Genomic DNA, 25,951 nt, shown 5'->3' with positions numbered 1-25,951 from the left:
GTATGTACTCTTGTGTATCTGGCTTCCCTCAAAGTTCTGTGCATGAAACTCAGCCACATTTTGCAAGACACAGTTTGTTCATTCTCACTGCTGTGTAGTATTCCTTCATATGAATATATTACAATTTCTATATCTACTCAACTATCAATGCTCCTTTGGGGTTTTTCTAGCTTGGCTTTTATGACTAGAGCTCCTATGATTAAGCTTCTACTTGTCTTTTGGTGAACGGGCATATGCGTTTCTGTAGGCTGTACCCCAAGAAGCTTTTGTAGATATCATTAAATATTTAATGAAGTGCTTATAGCAGAGTCCCTGTTGCTCCAAGTCCTCATTATCAATCACTTGCTATCGTCTGTCTCTTTCATTTTTGCCTACCGGGAGGCTGAGTAGTGGTGTCTTATTGTGGTTTAAATTTGCCTCTCCCTGCTGATCAATGAAGTGGCACACATTTTCCTGTTTCTGAACCATTTGCATGCCTGAGCAAGTGTTGTGCCCCTTCTCTCTGCATCTGTCTATGCCTTTTGCTCAAGAAGCAAGCACAGAGGGCCTGGTTCTCAGTCCCCCCTCAGTAACCTGCCTTTCTTCTGGTTATTTTTTGCCATTTTGTCCAGTATTTTGAGGCAGCATGATAAAGTAAGGGGAAAAAATAACTGGCCTGAGCCTGAGAGGATGCATACCCTTTCTAAGATACTGCCCAACAATGTCTTCAGCTCTCTGGGTGTCTGTTTCCTCCCATGTAAGATGAGAGAAGTAAGCCAGAGACGCTTATTAAGGTCATTTCCAGCTCTGTCTGCTGGTTTGAAAAGACTTCTGCCGGTAAGAGCATGCAGGAACTGGCTTAGGAACTAAGTAAGTTGGACGCTATTTCCAGAAACATGAAGCCCTCCTGCTCGGCAGTGCCGCCCCTCCCCCTGCCCTGGATCACTCTTTCCAACTCACATACTTCCCTTCCTAACAGGACTCCAGGGCCCCGCAGAGCATCAGAGCCCTTTTTATTGCCACCTTGTCCATTTCTTCATGCGGGCTTTCTCCACCCTCTCATGCCTTCCACACAGTGCAGGTCACCAGACGTCTCCCAGCCTGAGGTGCACATGTAGGCTGGTTTGACATGTCTTCTCACTTATCTGAAAGCCCCAGACCTATTAAACACAGCAATAGCAGAGCTGCTTGCTCCTGGAGTTGGCACATCATGTAGAAGGCAGCTTGACTGCAAACATTGGTGACCTGCCCACATTTTTCAGTCTAGAATAAGGAGCTGGAACACACAGATGTCTTCTCTTTAAAACCCGGATCACTGTCAAGTTCCATTACCATTTGCCCCCAAGTGCTTCAAAGAACCATTGGCTCTTATGATATAACACATGTGCCTCTACTGCCAGGAAGAAATAGGGCTGGTAGGATTGGCCTGAGGAAATTTCAAGGAGGCTCTGTGCCGGGACCAAGGTCCTGGGGCAATTCCTACAGGAGAGGATGAACCATGCAGGAAGCCCTTAGAGTAAGACTCTTCATGCCCTGTATTTCTTTCTCCCAGCCTGGAGTGAAGTGGCCTGATCTCAGCTCACTGCAACCTCCGCCCCGCCAGGTTCAAGCAGTTTTCCTGCCTCAGCCTCCTGAGTAGCTGGGATTTTAGACACCTGTCACCAAGCCCAGCTAATTTTTGTATTTTTAGTAGAGATGGGGTGTCACCATGTTGGCCAGGCTGGTCTCGAACTCCTGACCTCAGGTGATCCGCCCGCCTCAGCCTCCCAGAGTGCTGGGATTACAGGCTTGAGCCACCGTGCCCGGCCCATGCCTTGTATTTCTATAGGACTTCACAAAGTGCTTTCCCATCTCTTTCTCACGTCCTCAGTAGCACTTTGGGTGAAGAGGTCATTGCCATTTCACAGAGAAGGAAGCTGAGACCCAGGCAACATAACTGGTTGACTAAGTGGCTGGGCTAGGTCTCCTAGTGCTGTGAACTTTGACATACAACACCTCTGTCACTTACTACCTGGACCATGGGTGAGTTACTCAAACTCCTAGAGACTCCATTTCTTCATCTGTAAAATGGGAATAATAATGGCCCTCAGGGTGAGGTGAAATGATTGATGTCAAATGCCGAGCCTCATCTTTAACCTCTAGTAAGCACTTGGTGACTGTTTGCTAGCTGTGGGCCTCAGTAGTCAAGTTAGTACTGGCATCAGGAGGGCAGGTGGGGCCTGCCGCAGTCACCCAGGCAAGAGGGGGCATCAGGACCAGCAATAGCTCTGGCTTCATCATCTTTCCCACTGCTCCGCAGCTGTGAGCCAAAGCAGGTCTGGAAGGCAGGGCAGACAGGTAACAGGTCCAGGGGTGGAGAAATGGGTGACGTGGATGAATGTGGAGAGGTCCTGGCTCTGCACCCTGCTCCCCAGCTCTGAGTCGGGGTGCTGTGGCTCATGTGAATCACAGTGGAGCTGAGAACAAGGTGGGCTGGGTGCAGGGCATGTAGGCAGGGAAGTCCTTGGAGAGCTCTGGGCCTCAGCCTTGGCTCCTGGTGCTGAACGTCCCACTTGTCTGAATGTCAGACTTACTTTAAAAACTGGAAAGCAAAATGAGCAAGGAGGCGACTGCAATGTCACATCTGGTAAAATTTGTGCTTGCAAGATACTGGGGATGGAAGCCAAGGCCAGCAGAGGGAGTGATTTAGAGCCAGGGGTCAGCAACTGCAAAATGTGTTTGACAAGAGATGAAAAGAGCAGGAGAGATGACAGCTGGGTGGGGGCTGCTGTGGGAGGGAGACCTCTGAGCCGAGGGTGGTAGATGCGGGATGGAGCGCTGAGGGCCACATGAGGCCCTAGGCAGCTGGCAAAGTAAGCGGAGACCGTAGGATGTGATGGAAGTAGGACCCAGCTGGGGACCCTGTGGATCACAGAGCAGTGAGGGTCCCACTGGGCTAGCGAGGGGCAAGATCAGTAAATGTCCTTGAGCTTATCTTTGCTGTCCCTGATCTCCATGGAAACTTTATTGTATTATCCAAACTGCTCTCCCCTCCTGACCTGTCTGACCCTCATGATAACTGTGGCCTGGCCAGAGCAGGCCTGGTGGTTGAGTCTCCTGCCTCCCTGCTCCTCCCTGTCTCTCCTCCTCGATTCCTCATAAGGTCGCATCATGTACTCCTTGTCCCACACCTGCCTGCCCTGCCTCTCAAGATAGCAAGCACCCTCTTTGCTCCCGTCTGCTTCATCTCAGGCCGGTGCCACCACCCTTCAGACTTTCACCCAAGCCGTGATCTGTAGCATCATCCTGCTCTCCCCCCACCCTCATTTTGTGGTCTCCTCTGATATATCTCTTGCTCCATAAGATATCTTGCTGCCAAACTCAGCCACTGCCCCCTCTCACCTGGGTGACTGCGATAGGCCCCAGCTGCCCTCCTCATTGGCTCTGGCTTTCTAAATGCAGAAGGATCACTCCTCACCTGAAACTCTTCACATGCTGTGGGCACACGGCGCCTGTCTCCACCCCCACCCTGAAGCCAAGGCCACCCCCATCAGGCCATGGCCTGTGCCGACTGTGCTGTGAGGATTCAGGCCTCCTCATCATTGCTGCTTTCTCTGTTCAGGATGCCCTTTTGTGTTTTGGGAGTCTGTGTGGAGGGTCTCCTCTTCGGGAAGACCGCTTGCCCCTCGGACTGAGTTTGGCAGCCCCTCCGTCCTCCATGCTCACCCTGAGCAGCACCCGTTGCTGTGCATTGCAGACATCAGCTTACTGTCTATCTCCCTTCCAAGCCCCTGAGCAGCTAGGACAGGGATGTTGACTTATCTTTGCATCTCCCAAGCCTAGCACGGTGCCTGGCACTCACACTGTCCATCAGTATCAGCTGAGTGAATGGGGCCTGAAGAGCACCTCGTGATTCCTTCTCAAGCTACTGAGAATATCAGGGATTGGGAGTGCAGGTGCAGGTGAGCGAGTGAATCCTCAGAACAGAGGGAGAAAATCAAACCACAGGAAATTTAAAACCATCCTCGCTCAGCAAAGAATTCTCCGTGTTCACACATAAATCCAGCGCCACAATTGGCAAACACATATTGATCATACCATTCCCCTGATGTGTGGGAGGCACCATATATATGTTCTCTCGGTTCAGCCTCACAACTTTGCTATGACCCTGGTTTTAGAGATGAAGAAATTGACTCCAGTAGCTTGAATAACTTGTCCATAGGAATTTAAAGAAGTGGAAAAGTGGCCCCTGCCTGCAAGAAGGCAGCAGTTACCTAGGAAGATGGTACAGTGATTTAGACAGGGGAACAGTCATACCAGGAGGCCACGTGGAGTGTGGTGGAGGAAGTGATTTCAGCGGAACTGCAGAACAGTGACAGTTTGGGCAGCTGGAGGAGGGAAGGTAACAGAATCTACGGAGGTTTGTAGAGGTTGTGACTCAGGTACAGACAAGGGCAGTGACTGGGCTGGTTTAGCAGGGCCAGGAGGCTCCTGCAAGGGAACGTGGGGGCAGGGTGCTGAAGAGCTAACACAAGGGTGGAGGCCTTGGGATGCTGGTGAAGGTTTAACTCCAGGTGGCTCTGAAGGTTGGGGGAGGCTCCTACAGGAGCAGTGTGTTAGGAAGATGGAACAGAGAAGGGCTGTGGAGAGGGTGGGAGGAGTGGTTGGAAGTGATTCTTCCACAGGTGGGAAGAATAGTCAGGCAGCTGTTGCAGGAGGACAAACTAGGGGGTGTAGATCAGGCTTGAGGATATAAAAAAGAGGCAGATTTGACTGCAAGATTGGCTCAGGGGTGGATTGACTGTAGGAAGGTGCAGGAAGGTATGGGAAGCCTTTGCTTTTTCCCTCCCTGCTTCAGACCAGAATGGCACACGGATGTGAGTCCCCTGGGGAAGAGGCATAGACCGCTGGCCCTCAAACAGACCATTCCTGAGCTCAGGGTGCTGAGTCTGGCATATTCCTGGAGTTCCTTGGCTGTGGGCCTTACCTTTGCTCTTTACAGCTGTTGCAATTGGAGGAACATTCCCCTTTCAGGTGAAAGGAGGGAATGATGCTTCTCTGATCTTTTAGGTGGAAAGTCTGAGAAATATCAAGAAATAGCTCTACGAATATCAAGGGGAGATACTATGCTTTAGCAAGCGAGGGATGACCCAGACCCATGATTTTCCATCTTTCCAGAATCTTCCAGCATGCAGCATTCAAGATAAAAGACAGAAGGGCTGGGTATGGTGGCTCACGCCTGTAACTCCAGCCCTCTGGGAGGCCGAGGTGGGCGGATCACCTGAGGTCAGGAGTTTGAGAGCAGCCTGGCCAACATGGTGAAACGCTGTCTCTACTAAAAATACAAAAAACTTGGCATAGTGGCGCATGCCTGTAGTCCCAACTACTCTGGAGACTGAGGCATGAGAATCGCTTGAACACGGGAGGCGGAGGTTGCAGTGAGCCGAGATGGTGCCACTGCACTCCAGCCTGGGCAACAGAGTGAGACCCTGTCTCAAAAAAAAAGAAAAAAAAAAAGACAGAAAAGCCAATATGGAATAAAGGGTTTCAGAGGCAGTGAGTCTGGATAATCTTCACAGGGCATTCTCGTAGAGCTCGTGAGGGCACCGACTGGGGAGCCAGACCATCTGGGTTTATGTTGAGGCCCCACCACTCACTGACTGTGACTTGCCCTCTCCACCACCATGAGAGGAAGAATTACAGCACGCACCTCGGGGAGTAACTGTGCAGGCTGAAAGCTCTGGAAAGAATACCTGAGACAGAGTGAGGATTCAATTGTGTCATCTATTATTACTGTTGTATGATGTGATTTGAGCAGGGCTAAAATAAGACATGAAGGAGCTCTGGTCCCAGACACCAAGGTATCTTTTTTAGGAAACGCTTCAAAAATAAGTCTTGGCCCAACTCCGCACTTTCTGTCCCAGCTAGGCTCTGCATTTGCCTTTTGAGAAGATTCTTTTTTGCACACACATACAGACATGCACATGCACACACAGCTGCTATCTGGGTGGTACTTGGTACCGGCTAACACAGGTCCTGGCAGTGTTCCAAGAGAAACCTCTTTGCAGCCTCCATAGATCTGCTGATCTTCCTGGAGAGCAGACGCTGCCGCTTGCCTCAGGGTTTCCACCAAACCTCAGGGTTCCACTCACTTGGAAGGGGCTAGGCAATGTAAAAGATCAAGATTAGTTGTTTGGAAAAACAGAAGGATCTTGGTTCATTGGAGTAATGGTCATTTCTAGGAGGTCTCTAAATGCAGCCAGAGGAGTCGACATTCTTTAAGTCAGGTGGTCCTTCTGAGCCCGGATTGCATGAGTCAGCACAGGCAGCAGAACTGCTTGATGAGGTAGATTGGGGCCAGAGATTGAAAAACCCTGTCAGCTTGCTACCCTGAGCAGCACTGAGAACTGAGATGGATCTGCTGGTTCCAGAACAAAGAGTGGGAGATGTCCAGCCTTCTGTGTTCAGTAATTATGTTTTTTGCTGAGGGTGGTCAAAGGCTTGTCATAATTCAGTGGAACAAACCCTTAAACAGTTCTTTCAGATGCCAGTTGGTAAATGAATGCAGGTGTGATCTATGGAATTGGGGAAGAGAGGAGACAGGAGAGAGATTTTCTTAAAGCTACATTTACAATTCAAAGAGCTATTAATTATTTTGAGATTGTGGCCTTTTCTGGTGTTTAAGTACTGTTTCTTTTTGAAAGGATGGTGATGGGAAATGATGGGATTTTAAAAATATATACTTTCCCACAAAGTAAAATGTCATGAACCTAATTATTGTCTCTATAATGTTTTTATTTTACTTTACTCATACCAGAAAACCAAGACCTAGAAACAATTATCTGGCACTAACGTTGAAATTTTAATTTGTATTATATACCAATTAAAGTTCAGGGACAACTTAGGACAATGATGTCCAATAGAAATAGATGTGAGCCACATATTATTTAAAATTTTATAGTAGTCACATTTAAAAAGGTAAAAGAAGTGAAATTAATTTCAGTAATATATTTGATTTACTCCAATATATCTAGATACTAACATTTTGACATATGATCAATGTAAAAAATATAAGTAAAATATTTCACTTTTTTTCATACTAAGTGCTTGAAATCTTGGGCATATTTTACATTTACAGTATATCTCCATTCAGACCAGACACATTTCCAGTGTTCAGTAACTGCGTGTGGCTCGTGGCTGCCCTACTGGATAATGCATGTCTAGGAGAAGAGGGTGTCTGGGCCATTCTGTTGAAGGCTTCAGTCTTTCTCCTCTTGCTTCATCATTGGCAGTGTTCATCATTCTTGGAACTTTGGTAAACAAGGACATCCCAGCCTTTTAAACACAGTTGAGTATTTCCAGCATGATAGACAAAACTTAAGACCTCTCCACAGACACCAGATGCCACCTGACATTCCCCAGGACACCCTTAGCCCAAGTCTTCTTTTCGCCAGCCCCCTCCCCAACTCATGGCTCCGTACTTCAGCTTCCAGACTCTTCTTCAGTTTGGGCAACTTATTTGGTCTCTCTGCTGTATCACTGACCTTGGCCTTTGCTTAGCTTTTACTGCTCTGGAGCTCCTTGTGAGGGTGTCACCCATAGCTTGGCAAAGGACATTTTCCTCTCCGGCTTTGACCCCATGTAAGCCTAACCTGCCTCCCACCTTCACTTATCCCTCCACTCATTCTTCAGACATTTATCTTATGTCTAGTATGTTTAGTCACCATCCTGGGTACTGAGGTTACAACTACAAATAAGTCCTTGCCTTCACGGTAGCAACAGTCAGTAGAGGAGACAGAAAAGTAATTTCACAGTGCTTGGTAATAAATTACAGCAATGGGGTGAACACAGGGTCCTAGAGAGGCACGTTGGAAAAGCCTTGGGAGATTGAAATGCTTCCCAGGGGAAGTAACTTCCAAGCCAAGATTAGAAGAGGAAAAAATAGCCAGGCCTTGGAAGCGAGGAGAGTGCATTTCAGATATATAGGAGAGAGACAGCACCTGCAAAGTTCCAGAGGTGACAAAGAGCAAGTGAAGTGGAACGTGGCTAGAACTTTGAGAGTGCAGAGAGCAGGAATCAGAAGTGGTGCCAGGCCACTAAGGATGGTGAGCCACAATTAAGAGTCTCGATTTGATTTTGTGAGCAGTTAGGCAGCACTGAAAGATGTTAAAGATGCAGTTCTGGAAAGATCATTCTAGCTGCAGCATGCAGGGTAGATTGAAAAGGGATACAGCCAGAGAGGAAGTTGCTGCAGTAATCTAGAAAAGACAGAATGGAAATGGAGAGAAACAGCCAGATGGAGAGATAAATAAGACAAAAGCCCAAGACTACATTTGATTACATTGGGTCTGGGGCAGAAAGAGGCAGGATTAGAGAATATCTCTTGGTTTTGGCACATAGTGCATAGTAAGCTGTGGAACTCAGGAGGGTCAGCAGGCTTGGCTGAGGTGTGGGAAGCAGAGGGATGACAAGGTCATCTCATGGGGTCAAGAGAAGATGCTCATCAGGGTTAGGGTTAGAGGTTAAAGGAGGTAGACACTGGGAACTCTTTGAAAGCTGCCCACCAGAGCACCCAACCAAGTTCCTAAGCAGTTCACTTCTCTGTTCTGACCCACTTATTCCCTTCCTAGACCACTGGAATTAATAACACGTTCAGCAATTCAAAGGTGGTGATATAATGGAATAGCATATCTCACTGTTATGTTAAGTGTCTTTTCTGAAACACAGGATTTCTGTAACCAGAGTGAGGGTGGCTATTGAGGCAAGAAGTAAGAGCAGTATATGTTTATGTGAATGAACAAATTAATCTGCATGTGAAATCCTGGCAAAATTGACATGAAATAAAAATTTCATGCCTTACAGTGTATCAGTGTTGCCCATGAAATGTGATTAAAAGGAATTTTTGATTTTACAGTTGTCATACTTTTTATACTGCTTGCATTTTTCTCTTCTAAAGAGTTCAGTTTGAACCAAGGGGCCAGCCACAGATTCGGCATTTTATATTTTTCCTCATAGCTGAGAGCAGGCTTCCTTACATAGATCTGAGCTGGGGAGGTGTTAGATGTTCTCAGATCTAAAAATGAAATCTGTGATTCTAAAAGCCGGTAGCAAGATCAGTGCCCTGAGTCCTGAGAGAACTGACATTCTGGAAAGGTCATGTGGCCAAGAGCTTTTCTCCTCTCATTCTTTCTTCCTCACACACATTGGCTCTGCGTTGCGGCTGGTGGTGAGGAAAGGAAGGGATGAACCATTGTCCATGAAGCCATCTGTGCTAGCACTGGTGATGGAGTGACAGAGGGATGTGGGGGAGGGAAAGATGTGCCCACGCCACCTGCAACTGGGATCCATAGATTGTCACCTCCTTGGGGACAGAGAGCTCTCTCCCAGGAAGTTGGTCTCATTCCCACTTTATGTCTTATGCTTGTGTCTCTCTTCGCCTTTCTGGCCCTGGAAATTAGGGAAATGGAACATGATGAAAATGACCCATTCATTTTCTCTGTCTGGGTTTGACCTCTGCAATGTGTGCTGGAAGTGCAGGACTTGGGAGGAAATCCTCATTTCTAGTTAGACCAACATAGCTTTTTGTTTAGTAATAGATGTGCATGAACCACCTCACCCAGGGCCTTGCTGAGGTCACATCTTCACCCACCTGGTCAGACTGCAGTGGAAGCCCCTGGCTAGGATGTGCCTGTGGCAGCCCAGCCGGCGGTTTCCCATCTTCCTGTTACCGAGGAGCAGCAGCCAGTCCCTCCCTCCTGGACAGGTCGCTGCACCTGCTGGTTTCCAGAGCTCAGTAGAAACTGCCTCTTCGGGTGGTCATTCAAGAGTGGGTACATGAGTATACACAGTGTACAAGGCCACAGAATAGACCTGGGTCACAGCTGGAACAGTCCTGGTACAGAGGTATTACAACATGTGACAAGGACGCTGGGTCCAGCAGGCCTGATTCAAATTCCCTTCGCTAGTCGGAGTGAGTTCCTTAGCCTTTCTGGGCCTCAGTTTCCTCATTAGTGAACCTGTAAACCAGTAGCAGCCTCATAGAGTTACTGTGAGCAGTAAAGATGTGAGGTGCTCTGTATGGTACCTGTTGGGAAGGGTTCAATGAGCAGTAGTCTAACAGCTTTCCAGGAGGTGGATACCATCATCACTGTAAACTGGGAACTCCAAGCAGCGAAGGTTCAGTCCCAGCGTGTCTCACGCCAGGCCTGTTTGATTTCTGTTTCATTGTGCTGTGTAGTTGCCTGACCTTTTCCCATTCTCTAACTGTCTTCAGACTCCCGTCTGGGATGCCAGAGCCCACCTTTGAGATTCAGAGCTGTTGTCAATTCCAGAGAAGCCAGAGCAGCTTCTCTTTGGCACCGACATTTCAGTAATAATAATTATGCTCTCCACTCTGCTTCAGAGTTAGTGGATCTGCCTCTCCATCACTCCCTCCTGGTTTCATGCTGGAGAATAAAATCCCGAATGTTTCTAATTTATGACCAAGTCTTTTCTCCCATCAAGGCAGCATGCCACAGGAGGAAGATCATGTGTCTGGGTGTCCCAGGGCCTGGGTCCTGGCCCCGGCAGGCAAGCCACGGAAGCACCGGGAGCCCTGACTGCTCATTGATGAAACGGGTGTGATGATGATCATCGTCATGCTTTCCGTTATAGGCTGCTGCCAGGATGTAACGAGCTTGTGGGATAAAATAAAAGGCATCGCACGCATCATGACATGACTGTGATGACTGACAGCGACCATCACTGAGCATGTTTCTGACATGCCAACTTGTCACATATTCAGGTGCAGGGTGGAGGGTGTTGTGGGGTGAGCAGGAGGCAGTGACTGTGCAGAGGCAAGAGGGGCCACTCTTCCCTAGACCCTGGGATTAACATCTCAGAGCACCTCCCTGGAAGCATTTTCAGACAGTAAGTGGCACTGAATGCTCCAGAGGTTGGCAGTCCAGGAAGCCCTTGGAGCCCCAGTTTAAGTTGGGGGAAATCGAGAGTCTTCGCTGAGTCATTCATTAAAAATAGAAGAGAAAGAAACGGCATGTCAGCGATCAGCTCAGAGAAGCATGCCTTCATCATGTGCTGCTGTGGCCATCGGGTCTAGAGACCCCGGGAGTCTGTTTCCCCAGGAGGTAAAGCTGAGACCAGAGTCTCCTCCTGGCTCATGGAGACTCTACGGTGTCCCCCACCCCACCCCCAATCTTTCCTGCTCACTGGCTCTTCTTCCAGTAAAACACCGCGTCTTTAATAAATTATCAACATACTTTCTCGTCTGTCTGCCGGCGCCAGAGCTCGGTGTTGGCAGGGTTTTCCATTCCCTCCTGCCCCTAATAGATCTCACTGTTTGATTAATCTTTTAGATGTCTCCCACAGAAACCCTGCTCTCTGGGCCAACTCTCCCCACCATGTCCGGCTTTCCGGATTTTTTTCTCAGACTCTCAACCTTGTTGCTGCCCATCCCCATGCTCATCCCTTGGTCCTTGGACCACAGACAACTCCTATGTAGGGCTCCAAGGCAGATGCCTTTAGCCCCAGCGAGTTCACAGGGAGACTGTAGGGACGAGCACCAGATTAGGAGTCATAAGACGTGGATTTCCCTCACCCCAGTTACTCACCAGGTGTGCCACCTTGAGCGAGATTCTGAGCCTTAGTTCGGCTCATCTGTGGAGTGGGGGCGGTTGTGAGGGTCACCTGAGGCAAGGGGAGAGTCCAGGCTCCTGAGCTGTGAGCAGGGGCAGGAGGGGGGTCCTGTGAAGCTTTTCGAGCCTGTGAGGTATGGGATGGCACTGCACTACCTGCTCTCCCTGGGCTTGTGCGTGCTGGAGGAGCTCGTAGGGTATAGCCCTGTTCTTTACTCTGCAGGGACAGAGGCTCAGGGTCTCAGAGACCAGGAGGACAACGGCTCAGGCTCCAACCCACGCCTGCTGTGTCAGTAAGGTGGACCCAGTTTAGGAGGTTAAACTGTGTCGTCTCCATGGTCCTTTCCTTTTCTAAACCATGAGCTTGTGATTCTAGTCAATGAACTGAACCTGGCATGCAGGCCGGCTCAGCCACTCCCTGGGCGTGATGATAGCAATTCTAGCTACCATTTCCTCAGCACCCTTTAAACACCAGGAGCTCACATGCATCTGCAGTCTTCACAACAAAAATGTGTATTTATCCTCATTTTACAGGGAACAATCTTGAAGCTCAGAGAGGGTAAATGACGTGTCCAAGGGCACACAACCAGTTCTTGACATGTCCAGACTCAAATCCAGGCATCAGAGCCCAGGTTCTTTTCACTCACATTGACACTGCATTCTTTGATCTCTCCTCCTCTTGCCTCTCAGTGCCCCTTACCTGCTTGAGGGACATGATGGAACCCCTCACCAAAGATGCATTTCCAGCCCCTGTGAGATCTGGCTCCACCCAGCAGGCAAAGTCGTCTGCAGATTTGGGCTGATGCTAAAAATAATAATAGTTACTATTTGTCAAGCATCTGTAATCACCTAACATAATAATAGTCTGAGAGAAAAAATCTTCCAGAATTGTTATCTCCATTTTCCAGATGAAGAAACTGAGGCTTGGGAAAGTATCTTCGGATGCCCATTGACAATTGAGCCTCAGTTACAAAATGGCATTTGTGACATTCCATTCAAATTAAACATGCGTATTGAATGTTGGCTACAGTCAGAGCTTCTGACAGCTGATGCTGTGAGAGCGTTTAGCAAGAGAGCCTTGGGTCCAAGGCTTACAGAGGAGCAGATGGAAAGCTGGAGAGGTGGGTGATTGGCTCACGGTCCCACAGCTGGCCAGTGGTAGCCTGATCCCCCAACCCAGGATTCTGGGAACTGCCTCACATGGTCTACAGGTCTAGATCTGTGCCCATAACTGGGATTCTGTGCCCCATTTCTGTCTGTCCCTCCCTACTTCACCCCCATGAGATCCAGCACCTCCTCCTCCATGAAGCCATCTTTGCCACCCCAGGCAGAGTTATGCCTCTGCATAGCTGTGTGTGTGCATGCATCTGTGTCACTGTGGTTAATATACCTGCCTCCTCAGCCGGTCCTCCAAGGCAGGACAAATGGCCCCTGTCCTCAAAAGCTCTCTAAGGAGATAACTCTCAGTACCACCCTCCCTCTCCAACTTGCCCTGAGTAACTTGCACTGCAAAAGCTGGTGTGTGGGGTCCCCCTGCCTGCCAGCATGTGGAAGAGGAAGCATCCCCAAGGCAGTGCCTTCGTCCTAACCCCAAGAGGGGTTTCCAAGCATCTTCCCCCATGGCAGGGACCACAGCAGCCCGGAGCAGCTTCAGGCCTGGCCATTGGACACACCCTGTCCTGATGGTGGCAGCCTACTGAGTCGCTCTGCTTGGGCTCTTCTTCCTCCGCTGTCTCTTATGGAGACACCAGGAGGCTCTGCCGAGCTCTGTGACTTGTCTTCTGTTAGAGAGATATGACCTCCTCCCTGACATCTGCCTTGTTCCTCTTGGGGCTGACCATGCTGGCTCCCTCCCCTCTGCCTGGGCCTCTCCAAGCCCCTCCATGCTCTCACAGACCTGCCACCTGCCAACTAAGACTTCCTTCAGGTCTCCCTCAACCCTGGTTCCGCCTCAACCACCTACGAGCAATGCCCTCCCTCTCCTCCACTCCTAAGTGAGTCAGGTCTGTGTCCAAAGATAAGCAAGGCCAAGGTCTCCTCTCACTGGGAGCTGTTTCAACACATTCTCCTTCCCTTTTTGTACTGGTTATCTAATGTACAACAAATCACTCCTGATTAAACTTCGTGGTGTAAAACAACAAGAATCATTGATTATCTTCACAGTGTCTGTGGGTCGGGAATTCAGAGCATCTTGGCTGGGTAGTTCTGGCTTGGAGCCTCATTGAACTGCAGTTGGAAGTCTGCTGTAGCCACTGTCGTCTGAAGGCTTGACTGGAGCTGCAGACCCACTTCCAAGGTGGCTCATTCATATAGCTGGCAAGTTGGTGCCAGCCTTCAGCAGGTGGCAACAGTTCCTCTCCACCTGGACATCTCTCCATAGACAGGGCACTCGAGTGTCCCCACAGCATGGCAGCTGGCTTCCCTCCAAGTGGCCAAGGCAGAGCCTGCAATGTTTTTGTGATTTAACCTTGGGAGTCACACACTGTCACTTCTACCATATTCTATAGGTCATATGAGCTGCCCTGCTTCATTGAGGCAGGGGCTACACAAGGACATAAAACCCAGTTGGTAAAGATCAGTGGCAGCCATCCAGGGGGCTGGCTGTCCCACTTTAGAAAGCTGGAAAAGGCTGTCTTCAGCTGACCTAGGAACGCACTTCCTGACTTACTTTCTCCCTTTCTCCATCAATGGACAACTGGTTTACTTAAATCCTGTTCTAGTGATGTAAAGATGGACAAGGCCATGGGCCTTCCCTGGAGGAACTCACAGTCAAATTGAGGAGAGTCTCATCACAAGAACTGCTTCAAAAGAGTTATGTACAGAATGATGGCAACACAAAGGACAGGTTCTTACCTATTTGGGGGAGTATGGAATACCTTCACAGCAGAGGGGACATTTGCTCTGGGTCTTAAAGGTTGAGTAAGAATCCTCAGGTAGAGGAAGGAGAAAGGATATGGCTCCATGCAGAGGTAATAGCATGAGCCATGGCGGAGAGTCATGGCAGCATACAAGACTGTGATTTTGAAGGGTCTAGAAGGCTGCGATAGGGAGTTTGGACTTCATACATCAGGAACTGCTGGAGGGAGTCAAACCAGAGGAAGCTCTGGCAGAGCTATGTGGTGGACAGGACATGACTGGCAGGGGCAGAGGCTGAAGACAGAAAGTCAGGTCAGGAAGCTGCTGCAGTGCTCCTCTGAGAAAAAAGGACTATCTGAGAGACCATGGGCATGACAGGAGGGGTGAATTCAGGAGGTGGGGCAGAAAGGACATGGTGAGAAATTGTCTCTGGCAGAGAGGACAGGCTTGAAGGACAAGACTTAACTTTTCCACCATCTCTGCCCCTGGGGCCTTCCTTCCCTAACTTTTGGCTCCTCCCGGATGACCCACACCCAGCCCATGCTTGAGTCCTGAACAGAGCTACCTGGCTTTTTCTAAATAAGTTCTCTGGACCAACACCGTGAGCCTTCAGTGTATGCCCCTGTAGAAAAAACTGATCAGAGTTATGTGAGAGGCCAACATGACATCAGGACTATTAGCCTAGGACTAAGTATCTTAAATGTTTTGGCCACAGACTTTCTTGAGACTAGTGAAAACTATGAACTATCTTTCCAGGGAAAAAAAATGCACATTTGTACACACAGTTTGCAAACAATTTCAGAGGCTCACATGTCCCTCGAAGTCTGTCCCTGGGTCTCTGAACCCTACCTTAAAAGCCCCAGGTCCAGGAAAAAAATAGAAAATGAAAAAAGCAAATATTTGACTCCCTAAAGTCTGTTATTTACTTCCTCTTTTAATATCCCCCAGCCCCCTGCAATAATGGAACATCCCCCGAAATAGCAAGAAACAGGAGGAAGCATTTACCCAGTGATAGCCCCTGGTGCCACCAGCCTCACTTGGCGGGTTTATTTTCATTATTATAGTAATTTTCAAGCTGCAGGCTACAATTTTCACTTGCAGCGAGGTATTAAATTGAAATTACCCCAGATGTAATTGTCATAGGAAATAATCCTGGATACATGGAAGTGAATGCCTTTTCAAGATGGGGTTTTATCACTCATACCAGGGTTTGGGGCTCTGCCTCTTTTACATGCCAGATTTAGGTGTGTGTTGCAGGGGCCAGGCGTCAGCACAACATGGTAGCCTGAAGCTGTTAACCCAGAACACAGTGAAGCCTCCGCCTACTGGAATCTACCCACTGGCCAGTGGCATGGGCAGATGGGCTGAAAGGGCACAGAGTGGGGAGCAGAGCCCAAGACTTGGGGTTGTGTTCATGCAGCTACCAGGAGCCACCGTACGCTAGCTCAGGCATGCAAGAAACACCACACTTATTTTCCGTATATCAACTCAACTTGTCTCCAAGCCCAGGTTCCCCCAAGGTGGAAGAAAATTCAGATTTAGTTATTCTTGGAGCTCCCCAGCCCCTCTTAGGGCCTGGTGAAGCCATGGGGTCTTACCTAGTGCTTTGCAGTTGGGGAAGCCCCTCTAGATATCAAGCATCTGGCATAGGGGTGCCCACCCAGATGCCTTCGGTTCTAGCCCTGCAGATATGCTCTGTCCCTGAAGGTCTCACTTGTCCTGTGCCTTTCCTTCCCTAGATGCACGCTGCTGGTGTATTGCACGGACCTTCCACCCACTAGCATCATCATCACCTTCCACAATGAGGCCCGTTCCACGCTGCTCAGGACCATCCGCAGGTGAGGCATCCTTGCTCGTCTGTTGGCCAGCTCCGGGCCAGCAATTGGTGACAGTGTGTCTGCTCCCCTGGTGCCCGGCCCTGTCCTAGGAACACCAGACACATCTAACTACATGCCAGGCACTATTGTATATGTCACATGTGTCCACTCAATCACTCCTCACATTCCTGTAAGGGAGGTTATTATCTCATTTTATAGAAAGACAGAGGCCTGTGGTGTTAGGTAATGTGCAGAAGGTCAAAGAGAGGAAGTAGAAGAAGCAACCTCAGAGCCCTCGGCCTGCCTACTCTGCCAGGCTGCCCCTAGAGCGTGGGCTCTGACTTCCACAAATGAGGAACGGGCTGAGGCCCTGAGAGGCTGAGTGCACACCCCAGCCCCAGCATCAGGCTGGGGTCAGTACCCAGCACCCTGACTCTCTGCCCTCCCACACACTTGCCAGGGGCCATGCAAATCAGAACGGCCTGCAGCAATCACTAAGGCTTGCCTTCCTGACCATCTACCTGCAGTTCCATCCCTGGTGCCCTCGGGCTTCAGTCCACTTATCCTCTGGGTCATGTTCTTGCTCTAATAGGTATATTCTGCTACAGATGGCCTCTGGCCTATGTGGGTTTTTGATATGCCCAAGTCCCAGTGCCAGGCCCTAGCAGAACTCCCCTCAGAACGTAGAACTGCACTCAGAAGACTTACCCAGGAATTCCTCCCCCAGATTCTCCAAAGACTCTGGCTGTTTCACCCTCCTTCCCCCATACCCACCCTCCTCTCCGGAAGTCATCTGTCCTCCTCTCCCTCCCTCAGGCCACCAGCAGCATCTACCTCTCAGATGGCAATGACAGCAGCCGCCCTCACTCCAGCTCCTGTGCACACATATTCTGTGCACCTCAGCTGCAGAGGTGAGGAGGCCACTGCCACGCCCACTTGACAGCTGAGGAAACTGACATTGGAGATACTAAATCAAGGTCCCGTGTCACCTAGCCAATGATAGTGAGGCAGGATTCCAGGCCTTGCACTCTGATCTCAGAGTCCTCCTTCTTGGCAGCCTGAGCAGGGAGAGGCTAGTCCCAGTGGTGGCATTCAGCATCCTTCGGGGCCAGGAGTGCCACAGCCACATCCCACAGCTGAGCAGGAACCCGCAGTACCTCCATGTCCCCATGACACACGGCTCATTAGACCCTTCCTGTCCTGCTGAGCAGCACATCAGCTGGTGCCGATGCCACAAAGAAGGAAATATGATGAAACATGGGTCAGAGAGCACCAAACAGCAAAATCTCTTACTGTTTCCATCATGCAGGCCACACTTTTCCTGTCTCTCCCACCCCCGCATGGCTGTGGGCAGTGGGAAGTTCTAGGTGATTGGGAGGTAAGTCCTGCAGTAGGGTCACCCTGCGGGAAGGCACCAAATCTTCAGCTCCATCTGTCACGAATGATGAATGTCCATGTACAGGGTCACCAAATCCCTTAGAGACATAGGGAGGGACCTGCCCAGACACACAGTTTTTAGCCCAGTGCTTCCACTCATCCAAGGGGACAGCCCTGTCTGCTGTTAAGACATCCTCGGCAATGACAGGCTGGCTTCTTCCTCCAGCCACATGCCCATCCTGGCTTCTGCAATCACCCCAAGAGCCACCTGATTCAAACTTGATTTCCCAACAAGGCAACAGCTCTTGACAAGAAAATGTGCCAAGTCACTGTCAGGTGTCACCGGGAGTCTTGGGGTAGATTAACAATAACAAAGTGCCTGGCTGGTTAAGTGTGGGGACAACAGGGATGGAGGAGGCCCAATTCTCTTGGGTCTCCTGTGGTGAGGGGAAGAGCGTCTGGGGCATCCAGGCTGAGAGAACACACGGGGAAGTGGAGGTGGCTGGTTCTGAAGTGCCAGACCACAGCCCCGCCGCTGCGATCTGCTGGGGCACCAGGGCGGGTTCATGGAGCAGGCCAACTGCAACCTCTGCCTTCCCCACCACTATGGTGGCTGCTCCACTGGTCATGACTGGGCATACCTGCCAGATGTTTCCATGAGAACAGCGTTAGCGTCTGAGAGAGGCCCCTCGCTTTCCAGGCCGGCCTCTCCCTGCCCATCCTGCAAGAAGCTCTCTGATGCTGGGCGCCTCCATCCCCTGACACAGTCACACACATGCAACCAATCAGGGGCTTCCTCTGGGCCCTTCTCTGCATATCACTACTGCAGTACTTGCTGCATTTTTCCGGCCTGTAACCTTCAGTAAGCTCCTTTAGGGCAAGGGCTTATCTTATCCATCTCTTAACCTCCCCATGGCTCAGTTTCCTAACCAAGGAAATGAGAATACTAATCCTACTTAGTGCATAGGGTTGATAGGGTTGCTACGGGTTCATTCGGCTAAAGGACTGAGAACTGTGCCTGGCATGGAGTAAGTGCTTGATCAAAGAGAAGAGGCTATGGGAGACTTAAAAGGGTGCCACACTTGGAGTCAGAAGCCCTGGAGTCAAATCCAAACCCTACCACTGTCTAGCCGTGTGACCCTGGGGCATGTTATTAACTACATCTGCAGAAAATGATGATAAAAATATCTTTCATGTTTCTAATTCTATCACATTTCTCACAGTAAACTTTCCTCTTGGGAATGTCTTGGACATTTGGGGGCATTACAGTGTATGTAATATGGGGGCTTCTAGGCCCCCCAGGCCTCCCTAACAGTGTTTATGTCCTCGAGGGTACTTTAGCTGCTGTGCTCAGACTCTAAGACATGTTTCTCCTCTTCCTGCCACTCCTCCACCTCTATATGGTATTAATGATACTTAATAATAATAAGATTACTATGTTAAATGTATCCTGAGCTTTGTGGCCTGCAGAACACCTTCCTTCTCTCACTCCAGTTGGAGCCTCATCCTGAGCCTATGGGGCAGGTGGTGCACATAGTGAGAGCAGAGGCATCAGGCCTCAGGTTTCCTGGCTTTCCCGGAGGTACAGCCCAGCTCCTCTGTATGCCCGCCTGACGGAGGGCTGCCCCAAGGCCCTGGAGCCCTGCACTCTGGGAGGGTTCTCGGGGCCCATCAGCCCCGTACTTTTCAGAAGACACCCATGACGTGCCAGATGACTTAGCTGAGAGAGCCCATTTCCTGCCTCCTAGGAACTTCAGATGTCAGCCAGCCTCGAGCTCAGACCCAAGCGTGACACACACAAACAGCAAATCGGGGACCTGAGAGCCATGTGTGGACAACCAGGAGCTTATATCAAAAGCAGGCAGGGCAGAAATGAATGTTAGGGGTGGAGGCAGGAAAGATTACTTCTAGAAACTTCCATGCCTTAAGATTCTATACCTCCCTTTCACTCCCTATCCTGTTGCACAAATGGATCACTAGCCACTGAGAGGGGACTGACTGAAGGGCATGTCCTGTCTCAGAGGTCTTCAATAAAGGGATCTTCTCTAAGGTACCTTTCATTGTTAACTTTCTGGAATTCTGGACAGGCTTTGTTGTCAGGCTCTTTGCAACCCCCTGCCCGGACCCTCTGGCCCCCTAAGCTCTTGAGTTAGCTGGGGACTAGATAGGCTCACGTGGGGCACTCAGAGGCAGGTGGAGGCTCAATGGGATACACAGATGACGGGGTGGGGGTAGAGAAGCATGACCTTGATGCATTAGGGGACCTTCTCACTTAGAGAGGAAACAAGCCCTGAAGAGTGGTTTATGTTGACTCCTGCTGCAGTGAGTCCTCATGTTTATGGGAGACCCAGCGCTGTCCCCTTCCTCTTGGGGCATCCTTCACCGCCACCCCTCCCATCGGGGCTCCGAGGCATGTGTTGAATCTTCTCACTGTTGCTTTTTTATAATATCCTAGATCTAGGGGAGCCATTTCTCAGACTAAGGTGTTTAAGAATTTGGACTCTGGGGACAGATTTTCATGGCTCTGCCCCTAACAGCTATGTGACCATAAGTAAGCAAGTTAGTCTTTCTGCCTCAGTTTCCTTTTCTACAAAACAGAGACTGCTAATAATTACCTGACATTATTGTGGAGAAGGTCAAATAATTTCAGATAGGGAAAGGACTTGGAGCAGTGCCTGGCATATAGTGAGCCTGAGCGGTGACAACAGGTGTACATTGTGAGCCTCCAGCCCTGGCAGACAGCCAAGTTCTAATGCAGTGGCTCTCAAGCTTGAGCAGGCATCAGAAGCTCCTGGAGGGCTTATTAAAACACAGTTTCTTGGACCCCATCTATAGAAAGTCTAACCCAGGCCGGGCGCGGGGGCTCACATCTGTAATCCCAACACTTTGGGAGGCCGAGGCGCGCAGATCACCTGACATCAGGAGGTCCAGACCAGCCTGGCCAACATGGTGAAACCCCATCTCTACTAAAAAAGTACAAAACATTAGCTGGGCGTGGCGGCAGGTGCCTGTCATCCAAGCTACTCGGGAGGCTGAGGCAGGAGAATCACTTGAACCTGGGAAGCAGAGATTGCAGTGAGCCGAGATTGTGCCATTGCACTCCAGTCTTGGCAACAGCAGTGAAACTTCATTTCAAAAAAACAAAAAAGTCTAACCCAGTAAGCCTAGAGTGGGGCCCAAGAATTTGCATTTCTAACAAGTATCTAGGTGACGGTGATGCTGCTGGCTCCAGGATCCCACTTGGGAAAGTTACGCATATTGCTATTAATAGTTTCAATATTATTAATATCAATACCCCCATTCAGAGAGCAGCTGCTGTGTGCCAGGCATGGTAAGCTCTTTTCACACAGCTGAGGAAATTATAGTGCTGAAGGTTCAGTACTTACTGAAGCTCTCCCTGTTAGTGAATGGTGGATACAAAGAAACAGTACTTGAACCCAAGTTAGTCGCACTCCAGAATGACTAAACTCAACTGTCAGCCGGGCTTGGGTCTTCATTCTACTGGTATTTATGGAGCGTTTGATAAAACCTGCCTGCATAGAGCACCGTGGAGTTCACAAAGCAATTTCAAATACATTTCCTCATTTCACACGCACAAAAGCCTGTGAAGTAGGTCAAGTATTAATATCGCCTGCTTTTACAAGGAAAATGTAATTACAGGAGGAAATGAAGGCTGGGAGCGAACCAACATCTATCTGGTTCAGGATTGCACAGTTAGTGGGTGGTGCAGCCCACCTGGTCTCTGAGCCCACACTGCCCACGCTGCCCTGCGGCCTCTGGGTGCTCCTCGAGGGCCCATAGTTAGGGCGCAGCAGGTGTAGAAGCCGCCTGTGTACCTGCCCTCTGGCAGAGAGATGAGCTGCATGTAGAAGACTGTTCTAGAACAATTCCAGGCAGAGTGAGGAGAGCACTTATTCCCATGCTGAGGCAGAGTAAGGAAGGGTGTGGGGAAGGCAGCTGGAGTGGGAGTGAGGCTGAGAAGAGCTATCCTGTGCTGGGCCTGGACGAAAGAATGAATTTGCTTTGCTGTAGAGGCAGTGGTGAGAGCAAGTGGGGGAGACCTGAGCAACCATTCCCTCCCTGGGTGGAGGGAATGAGAATGGGTGTGCACGAGGGAGGGCCCTGGAGGACCACCTAGGCCAGGCCAGGTCCCTTGGACTGGACTTGACCTTCTCCTCTGACCACCCAGAGCACATGCCCACCTCAGGCCCTCCCAGCCGCAGGCCATGTTTAAGGGGACTCCACCGTCGCTCCAACTGTTCCGATTAGAGAAGCAAAAACAAGCCAGGTGTTACCAGGAAATGGTCTAATTAGCACTCACTGCTGACTATTTCTTTTTTTTTTTTTTCTTTTCTGTTTTAAACCCTGGACATTTTTTATTCACTAATCATCTCTCAGTTCAACCAGTGCAGAGCCGCACGCGATTTACCTTTTGATGTTCTCAGAAGAGAACTCTTGAATTTCAAAGAGCTGGCAGGGATTTAGCAGAATCGAATGCAGAATCTACAGCCGTAATCAAACCTCATTAGGAGTTATTCTTCCAGCAAGTTTTCCGCTGTCTCCTGCCTCCCTCCCTGATTAGAGGGCTGGTTGTTGTTTGTATGTGTTTTCTTTGGGACGATCATGGTGAACAGTCCCCTTCCATCATCCTCTGGCAGAGGCTGCAGCCTTTCTTTCCCCTCCCTGACCCCGAGCTCCTGAAGACAGAGACAGTGGGCTCAGGACTTTGTGTTGGGGTTCCTCTCTCCACCTGATACTAGTTGCCATGGTGAGAACCAAGGCTTCATAAATATGGGAGCTCCAGGCTAAGTTCTCTTCCCAGAGAGTCTGCATCCTGCATAGAAGGGGTGGTGCACTCCAATCAGGGCTCAGAAGGGCCCTCCTGGGAGGAGGGCTGCACACAGCGCCTCCGCCTGCATCCATTCTGAAGCCCCTCTCCAACATACATGGGGCTCGGGGAATCCCGTGGTGGCTGGTGTGGCCCATGCATGTTTCTGAGAAGTCACGTGGTTTGGGGTGTTCAGGAGAAACAGGATCCAGTCATCTCAGTCAGGCCTAAGACCCAGAGTTAACCTTGCCCCTGGGTAGAGATCCACAGCACAGGAGGGGTAAGTGAGTCAGTTAGATTCAAAAATCATTAATGATGCACCAAATTAAGTGATAACGAACAATTGCAACCATTTGTTATCACTAAGTGCCAAATATCATGCTAAATGCTTTTTATACACTTTCTCCTTTAATTTACTCAACTGCACTGTGAAATAAGTACTCTCCTATTATTATCCCTGTTTTCTAGATGGGATCCTTTGCTACACAGAGCAGTAAAGTAACTTGCCCAAGATTACACAGCTTGCAGTAAGTAGCTGCTACACCACAAGCTTCTGGAGGGTAGAATCATCATATGCCCAGTGCTGAGCACATAGTAGGTGTTCAGTAAATATCCCTCAAGGAAACAGTTATGGACCAAGGTGCTGTGCTGGACTCTGGCAATAAAGAGAGCAATGGGTCAAGGGTCTTACCCTGGGATATTTCCCTCCAGAGGGGGCCACAGGCAGGCGAGGTACAAAACCAAACTTCAGGGCTGGGAAGTGAAAAAAGCCATAGGATCAGATACAAACTGCTAGGAGATCTCAGAGGAGGAAGCAATTAATTCTCACTAAGTGGCTTGGAAAGCTGTTAGGGAGGAAGTGACATTCAAACTGGTCCTTGTGGGCAGCACAGGGGCATTTCTAGCAGCGGCGGCGGCAGCAGCAGCAGGAGAGAGGCTCTCAGTTATGAATGAGCAGGATAGCTTCAGACAGCGGCACTGAGCATGGGAGGTGGGAAAAGGTGGGCCAGCTTCCGATGGCAAAGGCCTTAGGAACGTGCTGAGGATTTGGGATGTCAATAGTGAGGAGCCCCTGGGGGGTTGTCAGTTTATTTATTTGCATTGGCGAGGAGAATCACACAATCAAAGCTCCATGTCAGAAAGTTCACTCTGGAGACCACGAGGAAGATGGCCTGGGAGAGGCTGGAGCAAGTTGAGGCATAAACCAGACAGAATAGGTTAAATCAGGGTAGAGCTATAAGAAGTGAAAGTGATTTGAGTGACATTTGCCAGTCAAACCAGCCAGTCTTTACTGATTTGCTGTGGGGTTTCAGGGAATAGGAGGGTTGCCGAGGTTAACTCCTGGGCTTCTGTCTGGATGGCTTTGCGGGTAGTGGAGGTATTCATTAAGATGGTAAAGGCAGCATTACATTCCTGCTGGCTCACAGATAAGCAATATGACTGGACAAGCCCTTTGGTGCTCTGATTTTTCATTCCTCAAATGCAATGGTGTTTATTTAAAACTCAGATTAATGACATATATTTTGCCACTAGAAGTCACAATGATTTTTTTTCTCTTTCCATCTTGCAGTGTATTAAACCGCACCCCTATGCATCTGATCCGGGAAATCATATTAGTGGATGACTTCAGCAATGACCGTAAGTCTTGTCGCTCACTTGCTCTTTAAACACCAATGTCTGTTCTCAGCCACTCTGTAACGGGCAGAGGTGAGTCCACTGGTTTTCTGGGAATGCGGAAAAGCCCAGGTTTGTAATAGGTATGGAAGTCTTTGAGTGTCCGTGGCTAGGCTCAGAAGGAGAGAAGCTTTATATCCAAAAAACAGTTTCTTGGGTTCTCTGCAATCATCTGCAGTCTGAGCTAAGGCCCTCTTCCTATCACTCCCTGGGAGGTCTGGGTGGGCCCTGTCTTTGTGACTGCCCCTGCTGCCGTGGGACATCCTGTCACCTGGCCATGACACAGTGAGGGCTGCCTTCCAACCTTTCGGCACACTTGCTCATCACCATTGCCTACCTTGTGTCCTCCAGTTATCCTATCAAAGAACCTGGGTCCCATTCAAATTCACAGCAAATCCACTCTCCTCAAGAAAAACATGGGTGTCTTTCCAGACACTGTGCATCAAATTTGAAAGGTACAATAATAGTCGAAGCATTGTCAGAATTAATGTACTGGTAGTGCCAACACCTCCCGTGAAAGCCTGGGTACAGTTCTGTGCAGTCAGTCATAACCAGGCAGAACGCCCTCTTCCTGGTGATGAACTGAGGGAAACGGAGTGACCACTGTGGACAGCTCCGGGTCCGAGCAGAGTGGAGCTCACCCACACCAGCTGTGAGGCTGGAAGGTGGGCATGGGGACCCACCCCCACACTGGGGTCTGCTGTATGAAGGCTGGAAACCCACACCCATTGGTGCAGCCTCGGAACCTCTGGAGGTGATGCGGAAGTGGGCTGTACACGAGGCCCAGAGCAATGAGATCAAGATTCTGAGTTCTGGAACGTGAGGATCTGCTCTCCCTTCCCTAATGAGGAAGAGCTTGGAGGTGGGCAGACACTGGCCCTGCCGAGGGGTAGCCCGGCACTGAGGCAAGAGAAGAGAGTGCTGCTGGATTCACTTGCAAGCAGAATACAGCATGGACTCTGGAGCCAGACTGCCTAGGTTCAAATCCTAGACCTGTAAATCACTCACTAGCTATGTGCCTTAGGCAAATAATCAACCTCGTGCGCGTCAGTTTCCTTGTTATAAAACAGAGATAATCATAGTATATATGGTTTATGTAAGGAAAAAAAATATGTTGACACGTTTGAAGTGTTTAGAACAGTACCTAGCCCAGAAGCCTGTGTAGTTCAGAGCCAAGCAGAGAGGCCAAGGTCAATAAACTAATAAAGCAAAACCAAGATATGGAGTTCAGAGCCAGGGAGCTGGTGAACCAAAGGAATGAGGAGCAGCAGGCAGGCCAAGGAGTGACAGGGACAGATGCCTAGGATGGGGTTTCCTGTATGGTGGAGAGGTGAACCAGCTCTGTGTAATGGGAGGCATGCTGAGTGGGACCCTTCCAAAAGCAGGTCTGTGAGCTGAAAGGAAAGTCAAAACTCTTATCTATTCTTGGCCTTCCAGCAGTTTTTACCAGACCTACTAAAATGACCAGGACTCTAATCTTTTGCTTTGAATGGACTATAAGAAAAGAAAAATGGGGACGGGCACAGTGGCTCGTGCCTGTAATTCCAGCACTTTGGGAGGCCAAGGTGGGAGGATCATCTGAGGTCAGGAGTTCAGGACCAACCTGGGTAACATGGTGAAACCTTGTCTTTACTAAAAATACATAAATTAGCCAGGCGTGGTGGTGGTGCATGCCTGTGGTCCCAGCTACTCGGGAGGCTGAGGCAGGAGAATCGCTTGAACCCAAGAGGTGGAAGTTGCCGTGAGCCAAGATCATGCCACTGAACTCCAACCTGGGTGACAGAGCGAGACTCCATCTGAAAAGAAAAAGA

General features: G+C 49.7%; 1 protein-coding gene across 3 annotated transcripts in view; it reads left to right on the top strand.

Annotated features, from left to right (window-relative positions):
• Positions 1–25,951, top strand: part of LOC105479700 (polypeptide N-acetylgalactosaminyltransferase 14) — a 226,577-nt gene that overhangs the window by 156,223 nt on the left and 44,403 nt on the right. For all 3 annotated transcript variants that reach the window (XM_024792244.2, XM_011737834.2, XM_071076462.1), the window contains exons 3-4: positions 16,184–16,282; positions 24,037–24,104. In XM_024792244.2, coding sequence (XP_024648012.1) covers positions 16,184–16,282; positions 24,037–24,104 — 167 coding nt within the window. The remainder of the gene's footprint in view (positions 1–16,183; positions 16,283–24,036; positions 24,105–25,951) is intronic.

Source organism: Macaca nemestrina, chromosome 13, assembly GCF_043159975.1.
Source record: "Macaca nemestrina isolate mMacNem1 chromosome 13, mMacNem.hap1, whole genome shotgun sequence".
In the NCBI taxonomy this organism is placed as follows: domain Eukaryota; kingdom Metazoa; phylum Chordata; class Mammalia; order Primates; family Cercopithecidae; genus Macaca; species Macaca nemestrina.
The sequence above is the reverse complement of the archived record's forward strand: the minus strand, read 5'-3'. Positions and strand labels throughout refer to the sequence as shown.